This window comes from Halichoerus grypus, chromosome 2, assembly GCF_964656455.1.
Source record: "Halichoerus grypus chromosome 2, mHalGry1.hap1.1, whole genome shotgun sequence".
NCBI lineage: Eukaryota > Metazoa > Chordata > Mammalia > Carnivora > Phocidae > Halichoerus > Halichoerus grypus.
In genome coordinates this window covers 166,417,302-166,435,311 of record NC_135713.1, presented here as the reverse complement: position 1 = coordinate 166,435,311, position 18,010 = coordinate 166,417,302, and the positions used below count along the sequence as shown (strand labels likewise).

The window sequence follows — 18,010 nt, the reverse complement described above, 5'->3', positions numbered from 1 at the left end:
GAACTGCATGAGTCCAATTATATGCAGATTTTTTTCATAAAATATATTGGAAAATATTTTGGAAATCTGCAACAATTTGAAAAAATTCACAGATGAACCATGTGCCTAGAAAAAGTCAGAAATCATTATAAGAATATAGTATAGGGGCGCCTGGGTAGCTCAGATGGTTAAGCGTCTGCCTTCTGCTCAGGTAATGATCTCAGGGTCCTGCAATCTCGAGCCCCATGGCAGGCTCCCTGCTCAGTGGGGAGTCTGCTTCTCCCTCTCCCCTCCGCTCATGCTCTCTCTCTCTCAAATGAATAAATAAAATCTTAAAAAAAAAAAAAACCAGTATATAATACATATAACATAAAAATATATGTTAATTGGCTGTTTGTGTTACTAGCAAGGCTTCTGGTCAACAGTAGACTATTAGTAGTTAAATTCTGAGGAAGTTAAAAGTTATACACAGATTTTCTGTGCACAGGGGGTCAAGGTTCCTAACTCCTGCCTCCTCAGGGGTCAATTGTAATTCTAAGTCTTCCACATCTAAAAACTGTTACAACTTAAAAAAATAATACAACACTCTAAAATAGACTAACACAGAAGTTTCTCTTTGAGAGTAATTCAAGCCTCTGGATTCTGTTGCTTTAACAGACATAACTAATGCCAAAACCCTCAGGTTACTAAAAGAAGGATCACACCCCTCAAAAACAGATTAATGCAGAAAACAAGAGTTGCTCAATTCGCACAAACCTGCAAAAAAGGAAGTGAGCCCAAATTTGCCCTTTCGTGTGCAAGCAATCTATTTATAAATCATTTGCTACATCCTTTCCAAATCACAGGAACACCTAAAAGGCCTTGGATGTTCTTAGCACATTTCTTCAGGTTAAACCTAATTATATTAGTGGCAGCAACATCCTGCATCACTCAACAACGCAAAGCTAACTTTAACCCTATCTTAAAGTAGTTAGGATACCAACTTTTTTTCTTTCACCTTAGAAATTCAGAAACATTATGTGATAGCATCTACACCACTGTTCTTTAGCCCCAAGGCAGTTTAACATATGGTAATTAAGAGGACTCACATTTACTGGAGACACCCAAGAAGAGCTGTGAGCAACATGATACGTAGAAGTTTGGACCCCTCTATTACTCCAAGGTCCAACAGCTCTTGGAAACAGAGAATGACAACATCCTTAATTATTTAGCTTTGGGCAGTGGTTTCTCAGTACTAGTCTAAAGAAATTGCTCAATTTTAGGAATGATCATACATTAAGCACACAAGCAAAAAGCAGTAATTTGGGGGGGGGAAATCCACTCTAGGTTAATCAAAAAGAAATTCTGACTTGAACATATCACAACTTCACCATTCTTGTTCATTTTCATTGTGCAGATTAACTCTTAAGTTAACTTGGTTAAGCACGGTTCCAGTAAGGCCAAAGTTGAGAGCTCTCCTTTTTTTTCTCTTTGGCCCCAAGCCAATTACTGCTCTGACTCCAAACACACACAAGTGTGGATAAAACCACATAAAGTTATCACCACTAATGAAAACATAAATGTACCTTTATACTCTGACAACAGATCATTAACCTTTTCTTCATATTTGAAGGCCATAACACCTAGAGGATTCACCAGATGTAAACTTACTTGATCATCTTTTAAAAGACATTCCACTTTTTAGGGCTATTTTCTCTATGTAAGAATCAGATAGCTACAAAAACAATATTAATTTTTAAAAAATTTTTATTGTTATGTTAATCACCATACATTACATCATTAGTTTTTGATGTAGTGTTCCATGATTCGTTGTTTGTGCATAACACCCAGTGCTCCATGCAGAATGTGCCCTCTTTAATACCCATCATCAGGCTAACCCATCCCCCCACGCCCCTCCCCTCTAGAACCCTCAGTTTGTTTCTCAGAGTCCATCGTCTCTCATGGTTCGTCTCCCCCTCCGATTTCCCCCCTTCATTCTTCCCCTCCTGCCATCTCCTTCTTCTTCTTCTTTTTTTCTTAACATATATCGCATTATTTGAAAAACAGTATTAATTTATAACCAAAGATAAAGAAACACCTCATAACTCTTTTAAATATTAGTATTAGTCTCCTTACCCACCAAAGAGAGAAAAAAAAAAGACCTTAAATCATAAATAAATGCCTGGTTCCAATCCATTACCAATTATCTATCAATTATTCTAATGATGTTTGCCCATTTCTGTAAGGGACAAGATCTAGATTTAAAAAGTATCATGGATGATAATTACACTTATTCAGTGAGAACAAAGACATTTAAAAATTTGAAAAGCAAAAAAAGTTCATAAAATTGTAACACTGTGGGTAGGACTTCTTGGTGCTAGGCTTTTAAAATACAGATAATTCCTGCTAACGAATTGTCTCAGATCTAGAAAAAGATGGAAGGCTACACCTAATTATTCTACAAATCAGACATACATTAGAGAAAGAGAGCATCACAGATTCAACAAATACTCAAAAGCAAAAATCTTAAATAATAGTAAACCAAATCCAGCAATCTGTTAACAAATAATGCAAACAGCGTGTAAGGATGATTTAACTTTAGCAACTCAACATAAGTCACTGCATTACTAGCAAAGGGGGAAAATATTATCATTCTAATAGATGCCCAAAAAGCATTTAATGAAATTCAATAACTATGCATAAAAATGTTTGAATAGGTATACAGTTGACCCTTGAACAATGTGGGGGTCAGGGGAACCGAGTCCCCACGAAGTCAAAAATCTGCAAATAACTTCTGACTCTCCAAAAACTTAATAGTCTACTGTCAACCAGAATTCTGCCTTACCAATAACATAAACAGTCAAACAGTTGATAATACATGTATTTTTTAAAGATTTTATTTATTTATTTGAGAGAGTGGGAGTGAGAGAATGCGAGCACAAGTGGGGTGAGGGGCAGAGGGAGAAGCAGACTCCCCACTGAGCAGGGAGCCCCATGTGGGGCTCGATCCCAGGACCCCAGGATCACAACCTGAGCCGAAGGCTGACACTTAACCGACTGAGCCACCCAGATGCCCCAATATATGTTTTGTATATGTATTATACTGTATTCTTACAATAAAGTAATTTAGAGAAAAGAATACATTATTAAGAAAATCGTGGGGCGCCTGGGTGGCTCAGTCGTTGGGCATCGGTCGTGATCCTAGGGTCCTGGGATCGAGCCCCACATCGGGCTCCCTGCTCAGCGGGAAGCCTGCTTCTCCCTCTCCCACTCCCCATGCATGTGTTCTCTCTTTCACTGTGTCTGTCTCTGTCAAATAAATAAATAAAATCTTAAAAAAAAAAAAAAGAAAAATCGTAAGGAAGAGAAAATACATTTAAAGTACTGATTGTAAAAAAAAAAAATCCATTTATAAGTGGACCCGCATAGATAAAAATCCATGTTGTTCAAGGGTCAACTGTAGTAAGGAAATGTCATCAACTTGATAAATGGTCTATGCCAGAACCTATAGCACACAATATACCTATTTACAAAACATAAGAAACATTCCTTGTACAATGGAAAACAAGATAAGACCATAAGCATTGCTACTATTTAACATTACATTAGACCCCAGCCAAAGCAATGAGTTTATAAACATTCAGGCAAAATTCATTTACAGGTGATATAAGCATCCACCCAGAAAAGTGAAGAAAATCAATTTAAAAATCTACTGGATATTAAGACCAAGCAAGAGTTCAGCAAGGTGGTCTGATATAAAAGCAAATAAAAAAAGTAATAGGGGCACCTGGATGGCTCAGGGTCCTGGGATTTTATTACATAAAAATTATAAAAACTTTTAATGCATCCATTTGACAGACCTGGAGCAGTTCCTGTCTATTGCTAAGGTTTCCACTAGAGATGCAAGAAAAAAGTGTCCTCGCGCTTTCTGTCTCATTGTGGCAGTCAAGATTGAATGGGGGAGTACGGGGAAAAACCGGGAGAATTTCTGCAACTCAGAAGTAACCCTGTCAACAATGAAGACCTTGTTTTACTGCCAAAAAATAAAAAAATAAAAAAAGAATAAAAACTTTTATAACAAGATGTAAAGTTAAAAGACACAATAAACTGGCAGAAAGTATTTTTGCCATATATTAAGGACATACAGAGTACATCAAAAAGAAACAAATACCAACAGAAAAAATGGTCATAAGTACAAACATGCAAATAAGAAAACTGAAAAAGACTAATAAAAAATATAAAAGGATACTTAAACCTCTATAGTAATTAGGGAATTGCAAATAGAGTAATATTTAAGAGCAGAGGCCCTGGAGTCAGACTGCCTGTGCTTGCATCCTGGTTGTATAATCTTAGACAAGTTACTCAACATCTCTGTGCCTCTCATCTGTTAACTGAGTATATCTAACTCTTAAGAAGAAAATATTAGACAATATAAACAGTATTCAAAATAATGCCTGGTACACAGTAGGAGTTCAATAAAAAATTAATTGCTCTTTAATGTTAATATTACCAGGGTTGGTGAAGGTATACTCTCACAGCTGGTAAGAGCAAATTGGCAAAGCCTTTTCAGAAGGCAGTTTGGCAGTATGTATCAAATTTTTAACATATACATACCGTTAGACCCAGAAATTCCACTGTTAGAAATTTATCTAAAGAAATGTTCCCACATGGGGCGCCTGGGTGGCTCAGTTGGTTAAGCGACTGCCTTCGGCTCAGGTCATGATCCTGGAGTCCTGGGATCGAGTCCCACATCGGGCTCCCTGCTCAGCAGGGGGTCTGCTTCTCCCTCTGCCCTCTTCCCTCTCGTGCTCTCTGTCTCTCATTCTCTCTCTCACAAATAAATAAATAAAATCTTTAAAAAAAAAAAAAAAAAAAAAAAGAAATGTTCCCACATGTATACAAAGATACCAGTACAGTGTAGCATTGTAGAAGCTCTGTATCTGGAGACAGGAAATGCTGGTTCTAGTTTCAGTTCTACCAATAACAAATCATGTAACTGCTCTGCAAAAAAAATCACTTCACCATTTCAATTTTGTTAGTTTATTACTCCACAAAATGTGGATGAGGACTTGCCCAATCTGCCTCAGAGGAATACTTTAAGGATGTGGTTCTCAAAGTGTAGTTAATTCCTGGACCAGCATCATCTAGGAACTTGTTAGAAATGCAAATTACCCATCCCCACCCCAGACCTAGAGAATCAGAAACTCTGGGGGTGTGGGCAGCAATTTGTGGTTTTTTTGTTTTTGTTTTTTTAGAGAGGGAGAGAGAGAGAAGGGTGGGGAGGGGCAGACTGAGAGGAAGAGAGAAAATCTTAAGCAGGCTCCAGGCCCAGGCCCACACAGGGCTTGATCTCACCACCCTGAGATCATGACCTGAGCGGAAATCAAGAATCAGATGGTTAACCGACTGAGCTACCCAGGCGCCCAGGCAGCAATTTGTGTTTAATAAGTTGTCTAGGTGACTCTGATGCAAGCTTAAGTTCAGAAATGAGCACATGTGAAGTCACCTGGGTAACTACAGAACAGAACTGAAAGAGTACTAGTACTATTACTAATTAACACAAAAATTAAAACTGTTTCCACCTTTCAGTTTCACAAAAATTTGTATTTTGGATAATCATCTGGATATGCTCCTGGTGCTAAGCTTGAGCTTTAGAAAGCCTTGATGTGAAGCTAGGACATCAAACTCATTCATGAAATCAAGTAATAAATACAAGTATTTTAGGTCAAGGACAAAAAGTTCAAGGTAACCTGTTTAACAAATCAAGCAATGTCCCATGAACTTAAATTCCAAGATTTCTGATCAGAGGTTTTCATAAGGGGAACACTGTTTTAATGGTAGCCTTTGCCAGCATTTTATCTAATAATTCTTGATCTTTCTCTGAACTTTGTAGGACACAAAAATAGCCACCTATTTGATAAGCTGCCTGGCATATACCAATACACTAGAAGGCCCCTTGCTTAGCAGCCATTTCTCAGGGATTGAATGTTGGCTCTCTAAAAACAACACAGGCTCCCATATTTTTCAGAAATTCTGATTTCTATTCTATTGAAAAGTATGTATAGACTCTTAAAGGGTATGGAACTTTTCATGAATATTTGAGCAGTCTGATCTAAGACCCCTGAAATTTGATCACATGATGCTCTTGGCTGCTCACATATTTTTTTCTAGTAGGATTTCAATTTATGACAGTAACTATTCTTAGTTTCTGGAGTGACTTTAATAAGTTCTTAATGTTCTTCATTGATACTTCCAAATTAACCCCATATTTGGTGAGTTTTATGCAATGACAAAGGGAGACCATAATCTAATTATGATGATATAATCGCCAATAAACTACAGTAATACCCCAGCTGATCTCTAATTTCATTTATATATAACAGTTGAAAGTCCAGAAATGAGAATGATCCTGTGAAATCACCAAATAGGTGTCTAAACACCATACTCTAAATAAAGGTCATGAACTTTCTCTATAGGAGAGCCCCCCCTAGGATCTCACTCTAGGACTCCAACCTTTTTACTCTGACACAGATCTCATAGGGTTTGTTACTTGGTTTCTAAACCCACAGCAAATCTGAGGCAGCAGATGAGAATAAAATAAAAGTTCTTATGAGTGGGTTCTCAGCAGTGACCACAGAACCATCTGGCTAAGGCTAGTCATGTGTTAAGGTACCCCCTTCCCCAAATACACACTTAAATTTTTTTTTGAGTCAGTCTTCACTTAGGATCCTAAATCTTAATCTTTTAGTTGCTCCCACCAGTCGCTGCTATTTATATATCTGGCATGACAGGGATATGCTCACACCAGTTGAGCTTTACAATATCAAGCCTTGGAAATACGTCCTTTTAGGAAAGAGATTAACTTTTTATAAGATCACATTGAGAATCTGATTTTAAAAATACATTTATCTGCACAACATTTTCATACGATCTCAAGGTGTTTACTGACCTTCTTAAGCCAATCCATAAAACTATGGGTGACAATGGACCCTAAATTAACTTTTGCATTATGTACCCAAAATGCATATGTTTTAACAAAATTTTCATTTTTATCAGAATGATCCCTAAAGATTTTTAAATGATGATGAACTTGGTGACATTAAAAATGCAAAATAAAAATGATGGCTAACGTAATACTAATGAATACATTTTAGAAGAAGTGAAATTTGGATATTAAGTCTCTTATAAGAAAAAAATAAGTGACAAAAGACAAAAATGAAAGAGAAATATTCTGCAAATTCTTAAAAGATTGTCTACCTTAACAAATCTTAGTGTAACAAATACGGTTTTCACTGCTAAGTTGAAGATGTCAGCAGTTAAGGGCATTTGCTAAGATTAAGTCTCAAAAGTGACCTTGCACCTACTAAGAATATAATTTTTACAGTGGTTGAGAGCACCAGTGTAGGAAACAGATCTGTATTCTAAGGACAGTTTTGTCATTTATTAGCTATATGGCCATAAGTAATTACTTAACTTCTCTAAGTCTCAGTTTCATTGTCTGTAAATAGAAGAAACTGATTCATAAAGTTGCTGTTCTGATTAAATGAGACAGTATACATTAAACTCTTAGCACAGTGACAAGCAGTCAACAAATGGAAGCTATTAGTTATTGTTTAATTTCAATTAACTCATTTTTTGTGCAGGGATTTACAGTTTGCAAAGTGTACCTAGCACATATGATCTCTTATGAGCCCCTGGGGTAGGAACCTCATTTTCCAGTGGAAGAAACTGAAGTCAAATGATTTACCCAAAGACAGTAATTAGTAGGAAAAGAAATTTGGGCTTAATTTGATTATACTAGGAACTAAAATGCAAAATTCCTTTCCCCTCCAAAAGCTTAGAAGCTCTGCCTTTTAAATTTTAATCTTTTTTAAAAATTGCAGTAAATATACATAACATAAAACTTGCCATTTCAACCATTTTAAAGTGGCATTAAATATAGTCACAGCGTTGCGCAACCCTTCACCATCATCCATCCCCAGAACTTTTTCTTCTTTCTGAAATGACACTTAATCTATTAAACACAAATTTCTCATTCCCCTCTCCCCCAACTCCTTTGTCACTGGCTTATTTCACTTAGAATAATGTCTTCAACATTCATCCATGTTGTAACATTTGTCAGATTTTCCTTCCTTTTTAAAGCTGAATGATGCTCAGTTGTATTTCGTATCACATTTTGTTGTATCCATTTATCTACTGATGGATATGTGGGTTGCTCCCACCATGGTTTATTTTTATTTTTATTTTTAAAGTATTGTTAACACTACTACTTTGATACTGGTTATCCAGTTTCAGATTATTCCCTCTTTTCCTTCTCTTTTACTCCATATTGTTTTAAAGAAAAAATGCAAGTAAGTGATTGAATTTAATTCTGTAGAGTTTACACTCACAGCAGTAAAACCACTTTTTTGTGTGTGGCTATTTTTTGTAGGAGCTCTACCATGAATCAACACAAAGGAAAAAAACTGAAACTCAAATGAATTTAATTTGATTTGGTGGGAGAGCAAACCATTAATTAAAATAATAAATTAGATGTAAGGTTATTTATAAATCACTTAACACGCTAATCTTGGGACCTTTAATAAGAGATCATGGAAAGTTTCTGTTGTTGGACATTAAAAAAAGTTTTTCAGGGTTGACCTGGGAAGGAGACAGAAGCCTTGCTTAAGTACCGGTAATCTGGGTAAACCTCAGTAGCTGACTCTCCTGGAGCCACTCGGGAGTGAGTGCTAATATATTACAAAGACCAAACTGCTGCTACCTAAAGTAACCCTAAACCACTCCACTGGTTTAAGGATGCTGCTTGAATAGATGGAGTTCCTCTACTTTGTGCTTTGTAACTGTGAGGCGAGATTAACCACAAGCTTCAGCACACAATTCTCAGAAATAGCTAAACCACAATGGAAGGGAAGGACAACAACTCTAGAGACTTCAAAAACAGCGATTTAAAGATGCGTTGAATCTTGCACTTTCGTGAATGAAAGTGTGCAAGCAGACTTGTACCACTACAGGGGGAGACTAAAAGTAGAACAGCCAAACTACTGAAATCCAATTTTTTAAAATAATTCCAGACTACAACCAGCTGGAGCAAAGAATTGACAGCCTTCCTTTGTGTTAACGGCTTGCAACAGGAACCTATAGTCACACGCAAACTTATTCCAAACGACAAAAAAACCCCAAACAACAAACACGGGAGCTTGATCACCAGCAGGACCCGCAAGGGAGGTCCAAGCGTTTCCGGGCAGCGTTTCAGGAGCTACAGACCGCCCTCCACCCCTAGAGTCTCCCGCTCGGCTGTCACTCGGCCACCACAACTTCCCAGGGACGACTGCACTTTCAGATTCCCTCAAAGTTTATCAGAAATTCTCGCAAATGGTTCTTCAATCCGCCCAACCCCCGGGGACACGTTCTGCCTCCAAGAATTACCCCACACCTCCACCCCACTATACCCCCGGACACTTCGAAACCTTCAAGCCCGCAGAGTGCGATTTCGCCCTCGCTTGCTTGCTAGCTCCCCAGGATGCTGGGGAAAGTGGCTGCTGAAAAGCAAACTTTCCCAGCTTTCGCGGAGGGCGGGAGGGCGCGCGGCGCACTCACAGCTGGTTGATGGCGTTCTGCGAGATGACCGCGTTGGCGGAGAAGTAAGGGATCATGTCGGGGCCCCCGAGGCTGCAGGTGCAGGCGGGGGACGCCTTCCTCTCGCGGGCCAACGTGCTCAGGGTCATGGGGCCAGCTCAAGGCTCGCAGCTCCGCATCCTGGCCCCAGCCCCGCTCGGGCACGAGGCGCTCGCGTTGGGCTCCGTCGGGCTCCGTCGGGCCAGAGGCGCGGGCAACCCCGGCTCCCCGCGTCCAAACTGGGCCCTCCGGATCGCGCGGAGACAGTCGCCGCAGCCCTAGGGCTCGGCTGTGTAGTCTCGGCGGCCGGGCGCAGCCAACAGCCCGCCCCAACCCGCGTCCGGGGCGGGGCCCTGCGGCGGGGCTGGCACAGAGGGCGGGGAAGAGTCCGAAGAGCCGAAAGGGTCGGCCCTTTGGGCGCTCCGCCCCGGAGCTCGTGGCACCCACCCGATACTGCTGCGTGCATCTCCGTATGTGGGGAACGCGCGTTAAGGATTGAAGCGAGCTTGGCGTGGGCAAGAAAGGCTAGTGTTTCTTGGGAATGTTTCCATAGAAAGGTCCTGCTTCTTGAACGACTCTACATATTGAACCCGAAACCCCATTTTTCAAATGTTCTTAAAACTTTGAAACGCCGTTCATTCACAAATGCAACGAATACTTATCAACGGTTTTCTAAATATTAAAGGCTAGGGAAATTCAGAGATAGGCTTTTGTTTTGTTTTGTTTTTTAAGAAAGAGAGAAGAGGGGTGGGAGAAGAGGGAGAGAGAGAATCCCAAGCAGGCTCCACCCCAGTGGGGAGCCGGATGCAGGGCTCATCTCACGACCCTGAGATCATGACCTGATCCGAAATCAAGAGTGGGAGGCTTAACTTAACGGGCCACCGAGGGACCCTTGGATTTTTTTTTTTTTTTTAAAGCAAAACAGCTTAAGTTATGATGGGGAAAAAACCCTATTTACATTGTCCATAACATCTGCTAACCCTTGTAAATTTATAAAGGGCTTTCCTAACGATTCTCCAAACCAAGGATTCACAGCCTTAGCTGCACATATGAATCACCTGTGGGGATTTTAAACACTCCAATGCTTGGCTGCACCCTAGACCAATCAAATCAGAATCTCTTGAGGTTGAGATCTTACACATCAATATTCTTCAAAGCTCCCTGGGTGATTACAACGTACAGCCATGGTTGATAACTACTGTGCCAAATGATCTAGGAGATGGAGAAGACTAGAGAGTATATCCTCACTTTACAGATGTAAAATAAATATTCAGGGTCTAGTCAGATGACCTCATTTGTAAGTGACATCACTTAGATACGAACCCCAGTTTTATGATTTCTGTTTTAGGTGGGGCTTTTCCTACCAAACCCTATATCCTGATGCCTTCATGAGTTTAAGCTTTATCATATTCCTAACAACTCACTGAGCAATGCCTTTCACCTGACCAGGAAGTAGCTCTTCATAAAATAAATCTCTCCTCTCTCTCCTGCATGCTATATAGTGGTTTACAAAAGGGGCTGGCCTGGTGCAGGCACGCAGTAAAAGTTAGTTCCCTCATCTCTTGCCCTTCCAGTCTCATGAGAACAAATATTTTCAGGCATGTGCATGTTATGCTTTTCTGAATACCTGACTAAATTATGTATCAGTAAAACCTATATCAATAAAACTGTCTTTGGATCTAGAGCCAGAATTAGTAATAATTTTTAAAATGACTTCACTATCCTATTATAAGATAAAAGAGACTAAAATTAGAAACAAGTCTTTGTTTTATATAATTTTTCAGATCTCTTTTCCTATTAGGAAATTTGGCAATTTTCTAAATACTAGAAATGAAATAATCTAAATTATATATTTTATGCCTAAACCAGAAACTCTTTTGTTATTTTGCCTTCCATAAAACTTAAAGTTGTTGCCAAGGCACTGAGAGATTTGAAATATTGCAAACTCATGCTGGAAATAGGGATCTAAGTTTCCTACAGATCTGGTAATAGGAAAGAACCAGTTGGCAAGTGAAGAGTTAATTAAAGGTCCAGAGTCCAGTGCATCATCGTCTTCATCCATCTCTAGTAAGGAAAATGTTTGAAAGATTTATTCAGGCTGTGTCAGCAGGCACCCAAATGGCAGTGTAAGAAAAAATCTGCTGATACACCCCGAAATAAATTGCTTTAAATATCTGGCAAACTTGCCAGTTTGAAACTTCTTCCAGGCTGTAATTTATTACAGCCTCCTGGCAGTGATCAAAGAAAGGCAGCAGGCTGTTTAGAAGAGCACTGTTAAGGTGAGTCCAGTTCCCTTCATGACAGCAGAGATGGGATTTTATTGGAGTCCGTACTAAATGATGCCGTTTATGAAAATGATGGAATGGTAATCATCTATATCTGTCTGAAAAAGAAGTCAGCAGGAAATGTATCTTACTCAATTCACACTTAATATCTCTGGCATTTAAAAAACGCTAAAGATAAGGATTTCATAAATATGTATATTTGTCTTTTATAGATAGGTTCCTATAGTGACACCCCAGAAGTGCATACAGTCCTTTGTTTCCCCTCAAAAGACCTCTGCCAGTGCCTGTTCAGCGGAGTCTATTTTAACACCCCCATCCAGGCCTTTTCAAAAGCTTTCAAAGTTAAATTCTCGCTTTGAACTGTAAGATAGGAAATTGGGAAAGTGCTAGAACGTGCCTCATAATTTTTTAAGAAAAAAAACTAAATCATCTTTGCAAACTGGGGTACCTTTAAGGGAATAGTTCTGCTACTGTCTTAAAAAGTTGAATAAATTCCCTTTCTTTTCACAATCTGCAGTGTCAAAATGTCAATCAATTTAGTTTCAGCTCAATTTAATCCTTTACTCTCCACTGTCAGGAAACAAGGCTCTAGGGAGCAAGCTCTCTGTACCCAAGCATCTAGGAATTAAAAAATGATTCCAAATTAGACTAACATGAAATAAACTAAGCTACTTTTCTACTCCACATGAAGTCAGAAGGAGCTTTAAAAAATCTGCACAAAGGCCCTGAAGAAAAATTGCTGCATTTCTTCATACTCTTGCTTGAGTTAGAAGATTTAAAATACATTTTGTCATGTCATTTGCTGACCATTTCAAGGCACAGAAATATGAATATTTTAAAATGTTATTTTGGCTCTTGACAGCATTAGCTATGACCAAATTTTTTATAGAATTATATGTTAAAAACATTAGATGCTTTTAATAGATGTCCCTTGTATCCATAAGGTGCTTCTGTTACTATGTCTTCACATGTCTCTCCTTAAGGTGTAAACACTGTAAAACCAGAGACTTACTTGCTGACCGATAGGAATTCCACGACAGACAGGAAAGTGCCCTTAAATGTGAATGAAGGATGTGGGTATGTTTTTGCTGCTGTAACAAAATTTCAACCTGGGTGGATCACTTGAATGGAAGGTAGCTAATGAGCTAAAAAGTGATAGTGTTAAAGTGCCAAAGCAGTAGACTAGAAACCAGAGGACCTAAGCTCTAGTTCTAACATGACCATTTAATAAACTAAGATTTTGGCTAAGTCAATGATTTTCATCTGTAAAATGGGATAATAAAACACTAAGGGAAGGTCCCCAAATCTATTTTTGTTAGAGTTGGGAACCTTAGGAAAGGAATTTCATTCAGCCTAGAAATCCTGAAAAATGCATTTAATCTACTTAAGATAAACAGTCATAGAGTTCAAAGCAGTAGAGCCCAGCAATTAAAACTAGAATATTACTCAGCCATAAAAAAGAATGAAATCTTGCCATTTGCAACAACATGGATGGACCGAAGAGGGTATAGTGCTGAGTGAAATCAGTCAGAGAGAGACAAATATCAATGGTTTCATTCATATGTGGAAGTTAAGAAACAAAACAAATGAACAACAAAAAAAAGAGACAAAAAACTAGAACCTTAAATACAGAGAACTGGTGGTTGCCAGAAGGGAGGGGGGGATGGGTGAAATAGATGAAGAGCATTAACAGTGCACTTATCTTAATGAACACTGAGAAAAGTATAGAATTGTTGAATTATTATATTGTACACCTGAAACTAATATAAAGCTGTACGTTAATTTTACTTGGAAAAAAAGTCCTAGCCTTGGAATTATTAGGCTGGGTTTGAATCCTAGTGTCACCATTAGCTGTGAACTTTGAATAGTTACTTAATCTGTGGCTCAGTATTAGTACCTCATTTATGAAGTTACTGTGAGGATTAAGTTAATAGATGTAAAGTACTTGAAAGAATGTACAGCACAAAAATCTACACTTGGGACTTAATGGCTCCGTATGCTTAAGAGAGTTAAGAGAAAGGTTGGGGAGATTACCCTTCTGAAAATCATAATTTGATCTGAGATTTTAAAATAAATTATATTGGATTTTTTTTTTTAAAGATTTTATTTATTTGACAGAGAGAGACACAGCGAGAGAGGGAATACAAGCAGGGGGAGTGGGAGAGGGAGAAGCAGGCTTCCTGCGGAGCAGGGAGCCCAATGCGGGGCTTGATCCCAGGACTCTGGGATTATGACCTGAACCAAGGCAGATGCTTAACCAACTGAGCCACCTAGGCGCCCCTGTGTTTACAAGTTTTTAAATAATAGTATTAACTTATATAACTTTATTTTAAAAATACCTAGTCATAAGAAAATATGATTATATCTGTCAGAAGGCCTATTTGTATTTTTATGTTTTCTCCAAGGGTGTGATCTACAGAAATAAATAGTAAATTAATCCCCTGAGTGTCAAAAGGGAGAAAACCAACACTTTAAAGAGTTACAAAACAAAAAGTCTGTTACCTGGAGTAGCACAACATTCTGTCTCCTGTTAATCTGTAAAATCCTGTTAATCTGTAAAACTCTCAAGATAATACATCCGAGTTCCTAACTTGTTGCCCAGACAGCACCAAGAGGTATCTCACTACACTTAGTCAAAGGCACTCTTCATACAATAAACCAAACTCTGTAAACAAAGGCTCTTAAAAGCAATCCTTTTGCAATCACCATGTGGCTAATAGTTTTATTTAAAAGAGTATCAGACAATAGTTTTAAACACTGGATAGAACAATGTCACTGAACCCTTCTAGTCCTTGCCATGGAACTTTCCACGTAAGAGCAATGGGGAATACTGAAAAGATCTGTATATCAACTCCAGGAGAGGCAATCTCTAAGGCATTTATCCCCCGTGGTCTTAACCACCATATGCTCCAGTAGGAAGAGATGCTGAAATGCTGCTTTCTTCAGGTTACAAAAGCCCCACATGCTATTGTTTAGTAAAAATAATAGGCATTTATAGATCACTTTTCACATCCAACACACCTTATAAAACATTTAACCATTTAATCCCCATTCTATCTCTTTAAACATTTTATTTCTTTACTTCTTTATTATTTAAAAATTATTTTTTATTACATGCTGAATGATTTTTTTATACACACATTTTTATACACTTTTTTTATACACATGCTGAATGATTAAAACTTTTTTTTCCAGTTTTTAAAAATTTTGTTTATTTTTACTCATTTGAAAAAGTAATATGTACTTATGGTATTTTTTTTTTCAGTATTCAGAAAGGTAAAAAGTCACTCTTCTCATCCCCATCATCCTACTCCCAGGGATGATTGTTAATGTTTCCAGAAATTTTCCTTGCATATGTAAACATTAATATATTGTAGCTCCCTTTTAAGAAACACACATGCACATAAGCATAGAATTATATACATTACACATATTATTCTGCTTTTTGCTTTCCCCTCCACTGATCACTATATTTTAGACATTTTCCTATGTTTATATAGATTTGCCGCATTCTTTTAAAGGAGTGCATAGTGTTCTATTTTACAATTATATATAATTTATTTAAACAGTCCTCTACTGATGGATATTTAAGATGCTTACAGTCTTAACCATTGCATACAATATCATTACGAACATACTTTCATGCAATCTTTATGCATACATGTGAATATATTTCTTGGATTTATACCTAGAGGTGGAATTGGCAGTTAGTTAAAATATTTTAAACATCTTAGGAATTGTTAGATATGATTAAATTGCCCTCCTAAAAGGTTTAGTTTTTTATTTTCCCATGGAATCTTAGTGCCTCTTATCCTGTGATCTATAAATTAACTCAGGGCTCAAGATCCTGTTCTACGTCCCATCTTTTACATACTACATTAAAAAAAAAAAAAAATATATATATGTATATGACACATGCTTATGGAGAGAAACTAGAAAAATAGACTTAATTTAAAGAAAAATGAAAAACTATATTATGGACATTGATTTCAAAGAATTACTTAGACTATAACAAAATATATGTAATACTTGAACTACTTTGAAGATAATATAATTTTAAATCCAAAAGATATTTTAGGATCTTGTTTGATGCTAATGCTCTAGAACATACTAGAGGTAAATGAGCCAAATGTGGCTTTCAGTGTCCTGGAATGGGGTGAGACAAGAGATAGAAAAACAGAAAGTTAATTGGGAGTAACAAAAAAATGAAGGCTAGAGGAATTGAGAAGGTCTTGAAAATAAAAACAATAATGGACATTTGTTGAGCTGACATTCATGGTGCACCAGATCCTCTATTAAGAGTTTACATGCAGTATCTCACTTAATTCTCACAAACAACTCTATGATTCTATTTTTGTCTTTATGAGGCTCATAGAGGTGGAATAATTTAAGGTTATATAGCAGTATTTCAACCCCAGCCAGTTATTCTGGCTCCAGAACCTGTTTCCTTAACCAGTACTCTACACTGTCTCCATGATGATGGAGGTTCACTATGGAACAGGTTAAGTCTGAAAAGTTCTATTGCCAACAGGAAGAACTCCTGGAGATCTTACTTACCTTACTGCACTTGGTATTTCCTCCTCTATTTGATCCTAGCTATGCCTAGCAGGTCCTGACAGTAATAGGGACCTAACCCAGTACTAAATATAGCAGTTAAGATCTTCTGGCTGTTGTATACCATCCTCTTGCTACCAAATCCCTTAGAACTCTGCCTTTCAAGCTAATATTCATCACAAGACATTTTCCAAGGCATTTATATCTATAGTTTTTTGTTTGTTTCCCTAGTTTCTTTACACAGCATCCTATGTGAAGGAAGCATTTAATGTATTTGTAGATAATGGTGGCATCATCATCTTATTTGATGTTTGAAATAAACCTACTAGCTAGGCAGTTAAAGAAAAAGATGAACCAGACTAATAATCTAGGTGATAAGAAGCTTAGACTCTAGGTGCAGATGTGTCTAATTCATCCTATATATTGTTGATAGATTGACTGAATTCAGTTAGACTAATTTTGAATACTTGTATGCCAGGCACTTTCTAAGATACTATCAAAATAACTAAGAGTTAAATACTTTTATAATAATTCCTTACTCAGAATCCCCAAATAGTTCCTTATTCCCTTTCAGAACAAGTCCAAACTTTCACTTTTAGCCTTCAGACCCTCCATAATTTAAATCCTACTATAATCCAGTCCTTATGGCATATTACCCTCAATTCCATTCTCTCCAACACAATCAGTGTAACTATTTTTTTTTTGCCCATTCTCCCAAAACAGACCTTTGCTATAATTAGGAGGTTTTTGTACTGTCCTCCTGTATCTGAGTCTCATCCTCCTCTCTGTTCAAGCTGTTCCCTCTCTGAGACCACTTTCATCTAGCCTTTCAAGTTATCTATGTAGAACATATTTCTCAAGGCCTTGTTTCAAATTCTCAGGTCTTTCAATAATTAGAAACTCTATAGTGTTTTCACATTCATCCTCACTTGATTCTCATTACAATCCTGTATATAGATAAGCAGAGCTAGCTGGGATTATCAGCTTCATTTTACAGATGAGGCACCTGAGGCTCAGAAATTAAGGGACCTGCCCAAGTTTATACAGTCAGAGCTAGGATTTGGACTTAGGTCTGATTAAGTCCAATGATCAATTCCTTGTTTATAGTATGCTATGACACTTTTCTGATTCCTTTAGAATTTATAATCTATATTATTCAAGGTTTTACTCTCTATTTTATGCTGTATAACTTATCTCTTGGTGGGAGCAAATCAGACACAGTAACTCTCTTTTGTGGACTTCATAGAACTTACTTAGCACAGTGCTAGGCAAGTCTTAAGCATTAAATATATTTGGTTGATCCCTTACACTGCACCCCACTATAGTTTTCTTAGGGCTCTAGATAAATATTTCCTGAAGGAATCGATACATTAGTGATCTCCCTCACAGCTTGTATAAGGAGTGGCCCCCAAGATTCCTTTTCACTGCCTCATTTTTCTCCTGCTCTCTCTTTTCTGATAGACAGACATCTCCTTCACACAGAGAATCCAGTAGAGGGTCTGGAATACAACCCAGTTAGGTAAGGGCTTTATTTTTATTTTCAAGCCTGTCTTAGACTTTCAGGAGCCAAAAGTTCAAATCGCAGCAGGATTGATTCA

The 18,010-nt window shown here is 37.8% G+C and overlaps 1 protein-coding gene and 1 non-coding gene across 5 annotated transcripts in view; one reads left to right on the top strand and one right to left on the bottom strand.

Moving 5' to 3' along the window:
* Window positions 1-18,010, bottom strand: part of SSH2 (slingshot protein phosphatase 2) — a 242,910-nt gene that overhangs the window by 91,817 nt on the left and 133,083 nt on the right. The window contains exon 1 of one of the 4 annotated variants that reach the window (XM_036094637.2): window positions 9,556-9,877. The exons of the other annotated variants lie outside the window; for them this stretch is intronic. Coding sequence (XP_035950530.1) covers window positions 9,556-9,683 — 128 coding nt within the window. The 5' untranslated portion in view covers window positions 9,684-9,877. Of the gene's footprint in view, window positions 1-9,555; window positions 9,878-18,010 lie in introns of those variants that run through there. 4 annotated transcript variants of the gene reach the window in all.
* On the top strand, window positions 3,800-3,929 carry LOC118537263 (small nucleolar RNA SNORA31). The gene has a single exon (XR_004918032.1). It is a non-coding gene; the product is annotated as a small nucleolar RNA SNORA31 (small nucleolar RNA).